Genomic DNA, 7,737 nt, shown 5'->3' with positions numbered 1-7,737 from the left:
AATCGAGAGGTGTAATATCTGGAGGATATGGAGGCCAGTGAACCGCGGCCACTTGACCTTTACCTATTCGTCAGTTTAGGTATAGCATAAAACATATGTAAATTCATCCTATACGAATTAATTATAAGGTAAGTTTAGTTTGCGACTTACTGTTATTAGATTGTTTATATAGTTATTAAACAGCACACTGCTTTAAAATGTTGCAAAACCAATTTCAAGAATGGCCTGGATAAAAAAAAGAAATGCTTGCGATAAAATTCACGTTATACAACAATATTTTGAAATCTCCTGCGATATTCTAAAAATACTATGGTAGGTGTGCGTCAATTAACATACTAAATAAATCATAAGGAGCGGGTATACCTACTCAATAGATCTACACCAATTAATTCTCGATTCTGTGATCTGTTGTCAAAATCAGTAATTGTAAGTGAGCTTTTGGAATAATTGCTGCTTTTTGATTATCAATGGAGGATCTAAAAACGTTAAATGAGTCCAAAACGTTCAGACGACAAAGGCAAAAATTATCGTTAATATCATCCTAATACTAAAAGTATCAGTTGCATTTTTAAGATAGACGTTTAAGATATAACGTTAGGTTTGCGTGGCGAATATCAAAAATAAGTAACTGTAAATATTTTTTGCCATCTCGAAAACTCGGTTCTTCGAACAGTATTTACTCACGATTAGAATCAATTGTTCGAAACTTTCTACAATAAGAACAGATCGGACGATAAAAACGTAACAAACTTTATCATTACAATATAAATCATAGATGACCAATAAAGACCATTATATTTTCTTAATTTACATTCGAAAAAGATCGTGTAGGATCTTGTTCTAAAGATAAGTAAAGAAAAACAAATCGCAAGTTTTGGAAGAACGATAGCGAATATGCAAATACCAGTAAGTAACCGAATAAAAGAAATCACTGAAATAAGATGGACAAATATTCAAAACGGCGCTAAATAAAAAAAAGCAGCGGCAAAAAATACTTAGGTTGGTAATTTAACAGTTCTAGCAAGCTCAACAATCACTCCTGAACTTCAAAGGACTTGAATACGAAAGGGACACGTACTTAAGTATAAAAACATGTACTTAAACATAAAGTAACGTAATGCTACCGGTTAAATTTCACCAAGAATACGAAACATGCAAACAAGTTCACGTGACGCGATATTAATCTTATAATACTTTAATACCGTTAATAAAAGATAAGGTGTTGTAGTCTGAACTGGACTTTAAACTAAGGGAATTTCGAGCGCTTCTGTGATGTAACATGATGATCATTTGTTGCTAACTTCAAATAATATCAGTGGGGAATATTACAAATAAATCAAATAATTACTATATAGAAGTATTTGAAGATTTAGCAAGACCATCAGAAATTATATGCGAAAACTATCAATATATTAAAGCAAAGATATTGTCATATAATTTCTACCTCAAAATACATACATTTACAGATACAATGATCTTGAACTGAAATACAAACGAGAATTAWCCAGGCTCAAACGTCTCACTACGTCATGCTATGTTACATAAACKCAAAAAGTATAAACGTAGTCACACATGGAGGTCAAGTGTGAGAAGCGTGTGTTCSAGACAGATTGATAAGATTCTTTATCACTGTGATGTTAAATTTAAATTAAAAACATTGCTGGTACTGTTTTGTGGTGGTTATGGTGTGACAAAATGTTTTTATTTCATAAAACTAAACATATGCGTAACTGTGCTAAAATAACTGGCTCTGAAATTGACTAAACTGTATTTTACGTTGATACGTTTTATACATATTTACRTTTGATATTCCGTTTATGTWTTTATTTACAGCTATAATAGGTATTACAGGTTTGGAGCATATAATTAGGTATACTGAWTTTTTCTCATGCTAYGTCYTTTTAGCATCAATGCTGACCAATATYATAATAAATACAAARTCAAGCCCAAATAAAACATTCCCTAGGTTACTACCAGCTGAAAATACCTACTATCCCTTACGTTTAGCAACTTAGCTTTTAAATGTGGTGGTAACTATATCAGTAATTTGTTTGCAAGGCTCCTTTATCTACTGATATGAAATGCTCATAATTTTTTTTATCACAAACATTATTTTGTTTAACTGAATTYAGTATTTTAACTATAATTTGAGAAAATTGTTGGTAATTYATTGTTTTTGAAGTGCAGTTTCATTATTGAAAAACAKTTATTATCCAATCCAATTGTWTATAAAAACTTAAAATTTAATTAAGAGTACTTAAGAGTAAATTGAAGGCTTTTTTAAAACAGCAAAAACAATTTTAATTTASGAAATGAATTTCTCATGTTAGATTTAAGTAGTCATTTTTTGCCAAAATYSAAAAAAWAAGTTTTACTACTTYCATRATTTGGTACTTCTGTATACATTTACATATTCATGTTTCATTTTTATGTAACATCACTTTGCCTTGTAAAATAAGATAATAAAGATAAGTAATAATAAGATAGTAATAATAAAGATAMSTAATCTTGTTAAAAACTTTATCGTGTATTCACGCATCGTYTTAARAAAAATAAAAATATGCACACAGTGATTTTACGATYAAARGAACAAATTCACTTAAAATGAATTCGACATTTTTAGTATATTAATTATAATTGCCAATTATAACAAGAAAACATTGTCAAATGTAAAAATCTACTAACGCACAAAAATCTAATGTAAATTTGTAAATGGAATTCTTCTAAAACGTGTTACGTGATRGCAAAAGGTATTTAACGTCTAACCAAAAAATGGCTWGCTATACAAAGTATTCCATTCCATTAAAAAAAATACAGAAATGACGTTGAATCTCACATTTTTAAAGTTTAATTAATTAATATAATTTAATTTGCCAAAGATGCACATTTAGAAAATCTAATTGGCGCAAGACTTTTCTCAGAAAATTGCATTGGAACAGTGCATTGGTAGTACACATACATATCGAACCATGTGATTGATAAGTTTGGCAAATTGCGAATTATTAAAACAACAAATCGCGATAGATCATGTTGCGAAATAAATACCGAAAATGACCTACTCAAAATCTGAAGTTCATGTACGAGTATCATTAAATTAACCATTGCAATATCAATATCCAACGGTGATTAAACATTCATTCCAGGTCAACTAGAAATTAGAGATCAGTCAAGGCCAAGACCAGTTACGTTTTATAGTAATAATTACCACATTTTCTTTCAATGTGGCGAGTGTTAAGACAATGTATCGTATTTTTAATGTCGAATATCTTTGTAGAACTGACCAGCCAAGTTTTAAATACTATGGACTATGGTAGGACCTGTTGGAGTTATGCTATGTAAATTGTTATAAAATTATACTTGTGTACTTAGTTATTTATAAAAAATTGTGTATGTTGATACAAAACACAACACTGATGATTTAATAAAATAAACAAAATACATGAAATGAGGATACTGAATTAAACACCGCTTTGGTGTGACCTTAAAACGTATTCGATTGCCCATTCTTCCATCGCTGTTAAGTGCATCTAAACCGAAACTCTCCAAGTTTTCTGAGTAAGTGTTATTATTATGGTGGCAAATAGGAAGTGCAAATCCATAATTCGGGTGTTTAGTTACTCGCAGGTATAGCGCTTGAAATTTGCTTACAACTTATATGGCGGTCCTTGAGATATCAATTATTTGGATATCGCGCATGTGAGTTTGTTGTTTGAAACAGCAGTTCGATTGGAAAATGCTACAGTTTTTAAGAATTTCAAATCCATGTCGTAACTCTATGCCGTTTTTATTTTATATTTTTTTTTATTTACCGATTATTTCGTATGGTGATCTGTAAGTATACTCTACACGTTGATTATACTTGATATTTCAATTGATAACAACTTTTGATTTTTAGAAGTTTTATTAACAACACCATTATTCAAACAATTCAAATCGAAACAAAATTCCCAAATTTTTCTGAATTTTCCATAGCCTCTCGTAATATAACTGATTCATTTGGTCAGGTCCGAGGGCATTCGGCTAGATTCGTTGTAATGCACAAGAGTGAGCTCCACTGATCAATAGGCATGAAAACCACTAGGTCTTTGTATTTTTTGTCTGATATACGAGAGCTTATCAGCAAATAATTTGTCTGGTGCAAAACGGGAGTTTTTCTATTAGCGAACAATGAATATCGAAAAAAAATATTTATATTAAATTCCAGTCAGTTAGAATACAAATCATGTATTTTGCTTAAATTTAACAGATCAGTGCAAAAATGTTAAATACAAAGAAGCTTTAAACACCGGCAATCAACATTTGAAGATTGATAATTTTTTTGGAGAAAGTTTTAATGAGAGCAAAACTATAGGTGAAACAGTTCATTCATCAGTTCATTGAATTTTTCATTGATCTCCATTTACAAAATATTGTTCGCTGCGTTTCAATAGGTTTTTTCTATTAAATGCATAAATATTAATTTATTTACCACAATATCTAATTTATTATTCGTTTAAAAAAGTTATTCTTTATACCATTTTTTTCAGTTGTACACCAGGTTTTCCAAAAATATAAATTTGGTTCAAGAGTAAGCAAGATTTTTCGTGACAATATCGAACACTGTACATAAAAAAAGTTGACCTGAATAAAAAAGTTTATTACATTTTTCATTAGATTTTTGTAAAATAAGTTTGAAACTAAACTAATAAAATTATTTCAAAAATCTTATAGAAGCGGAAAAATTGTGATTGTTTTTCTTTCAGAAGATATTTTATAGACCGTAAACAACTTTTCAATAAGGTTGCTACATACACATGTGTGTAAATAATGTGTAATAATTATACATGTGTGTAAATACATATATTATATTGAAAAGTAATTTACAAGACCTTTTGTTCGAGAAATGGGAGAAAATTTAATTAAATTAATTGAAAACCAAAGTTTACACCCTTGAAAGAAAACGGATTTATAAGTACCATTCAAATAAATAAAATTAGTAACCCTTATGTAAGTGTTTATTGTTTAATAATTTGTCTCGAAAATATTACGAATAAAACTATTTTGATTTTAACAATTTACAGCCCATATTAAAAATATTACTTTTAACTTTTAAATAAGGCATAATTATCCTTCTTTATATTTCAATCAAACAACATTAGATTAATGTTTTTAGGTTAATTTAAAAAAGTCGGTTCCGCTAAATTACTCACAATTTTCCCCATTTAATCATTTTATCAATTAAAGATAGAAGTACATAGGAGTAAATAAATAAGTTGTCTATTCATAATTAATATGTATTACATAATATTAGGATCACACAAAATTTTTGTCATTTTCACATACGTAAGTGTTTTTTGTTTAATATTTCTAAAATTTAAAATTCAAGTCTAGCAAATAAAATGCCAGATTATTGGGGTGAAAAAATCATTACTAACCGTATTTCGAATAACAAGGACTTAAAGATTATATTTAAAAAAATATTATTGCTTGTAATGCTGGGGTTTCCAGACAAACAGAAATTAAAATCCGTAAAAAACAGCCTAACGCGTGTTAAACAGCATAAAAATTTATGAAAAACGTACCCTGGTCACTATTATCTAAATGTTTAGCGTTTCTGTATACTAACCATTAAGCAAATTTTTAGCAATATTTTGGATACGATACAAGAACACATATTTATTTCATTAGTTTATTAATGAATGCAGTGTAAACTCAACAATCAAAGTCTTAGTTTGCGCATTACAGCACATTGAACCATTAGAATAATGACTGTAATATAAGAACATTATAAATACAGGCATGAATTTTAATTTAATTATCAGCGAAACCCTTGTCTTGGAACACGTGGTGTCTAATGAAAGTTTTAAGGTTGTCTTTTAACATTTGCAGATGGTATTTTAAACTAATGCTCATTCGAAAAACTAAGTTTGATATATTGTCTCGATTACGCTTTTGCATATTTTGTAATCGATTATTTTCATGCTGTTTTTATTGGATCATTCATAATACACCTAGTACTGATTGTCCCAAAGTGTAAAACACATATACTAAATAGGAATACTATAGGAATACTATAGGAATATGCAAGAATACTACCTAATTAAATTAGCACAAAACACGTGACTAGTAACCATTATATAAGATTTGTACAATTAGTAGAAACAGATCTTGGTTAGTAACAGTTCTAGTAGTCTAAATTCCAGAATGAATATTAATACTTAAGTACTTATAAAAATTAAATGTAAGAGCAATTGGCAGGATGGTTTTCTTTTCAGAATAATGGGCAATAGGCTGAACACGCTGGAGGTTTGTTCTGGTCAAGTGGGTCTCAATGGTGGTTTAAGCAGGTAGTTTGCCACATGGCAAATATATAAATTTTTCAATCACCTCAGAGACGAGAATAGCTAATTAATTTTAAAAATAATTGTTGTTGCTGATTAATATTGAAACCCTACCCAAGTCTACATTAAATATAACATTAAAAGTAGGTGCTATATGGAAAAATAGTAAAAGCGTCAGTTTTCTGCCCATAAGATCCACTTTGCCCTACAGTTTCAAAAACAATATGCAACCTTCTTACGTAATGTGTGAGTTGCACAGATTTCCAATATCAGATACTTGTCCCAATTCAAACCCAACGAGGACACATAGAATAGCATAAATAATCTAGAAGCGATAGGGGGTAGTTGCAAAATGGGCAACAGGGCAATTTTGCACGTTTACTTAATGAAATGAAAAAAATTGCAAATTCCTACCTGCGACTCCTGCAGTCTGGCTGTAGTTATGCGAAATAGTGCCATTTCGGTTTGGGTTTGTTTTGGAAATTTTCAGCCACTCACTATTTACCGCCAAGAAACGAGCCCCCGTTTCGCGAGACTACACTCAGAACCTTTCCGTTCGATTGCGAGTTGAAAGCAAATCACCTCGTACAGTACAGGAACCCCATTACGCACGACGTGTACATGAATGGGCCCCGAAACACTGTTGTCRCGTTGAACTTTACTWCCAACGTTTACAGACTTTTGYTATCCAAGACTGTATCGGGTGTTTCAAGAATAAGTCTTAGAGAAAATTTGCTTTGGGTGAAATAGGTTGAATTTTGCCTTTTTCAGATCGGGTTTTGCAACACTATTATTTCGATTTTTTTTTCTTTTGAAAGTATCTTTTGTAATATCGGGAGGAACAAATGGTTYGAWAGATTTTAATGAMACTCGYTGTGAGTTCATCCTTTTGGGTAAGTGAGGAATTATTGATTGTCTTGCCGGAAAAGTACCAGAACGTTTTATTTGGTAGCTGGAATGAACCAATTTTTTTCGAGTTAATGCACTAATCTAATTAGTAAATTTTTTTATAACAAAACATTTCTCTTGCCAACTGAGAATTTTATTAATAAAACTTAAATTAAGTGTTTTGTAATATATATCTAAAAAGCGCTCAGATGCAATTTAATGAAACTTGCTGTGGATTTGCTCTTACCTCAGGACCATATTTTGCTAAAAACTCGCTTCTTACTTTTGTGAGAACCAATTTTTCTTAAGAAAAGTTAGGTCATATGATGTACCCTTTTGATCATATGCTTAGGGAACTGCATGTATAGTAAAATATTGTTTTTAATCTAAATTACTTTTACTTATTGTGCAGCTTGTTCTTGCACTGCATTGGTTGCAAATATTTAAGGATGTACTTTTACCGTTAACATGATTGCCCTCTCATCACAATTTAATTAACTGCTGTAAGATGTTTTTTTCGGTTAAAATC

At 30.2% G+C, this 7,737-nt stretch overlaps 1 protein-coding gene across 1 annotated transcript in view; it reads right to left on the bottom strand.

The window, feature by feature from the left end:
• LOC109540322 (probable citrate synthase 2, mitochondrial) overlaps window positions 1-6,924 on the bottom strand; it is a 17,877-nt gene extending 10,953 nt beyond the window's left edge. Inside the window, exon 1 of the mRNA XM_019908661.2 lies at window positions 6,735-6,924. Coding sequence (XP_019764220.2) covers window positions 6,735-6,779 — 45 coding nt within the window. The 5' untranslated portion in view covers window positions 6,780-6,924. The remainder of the gene's footprint in view (window positions 1-6,734) is intronic.
• Window positions 6,925-7,737: the final 813 nt, after the last annotated feature.

This window comes from Dendroctonus ponderosae, unplaced genomic scaffold (genome assembly GCF_020466585.1).
Source record: "Dendroctonus ponderosae isolate FM_Combo_2020 unplaced genomic scaffold, Dpon_F_20191213v2 Dpon_F_20191213_3, whole genome shotgun sequence".
Classification (NCBI taxonomy): domain Eukaryota; kingdom Metazoa; phylum Arthropoda; class Insecta; order Coleoptera; family Curculionidae; genus Dendroctonus; species Dendroctonus ponderosae.
Note: the sequence above shows the minus strand (reverse complement) of the source record. Positions and strands in the feature narration are given on the sequence as shown.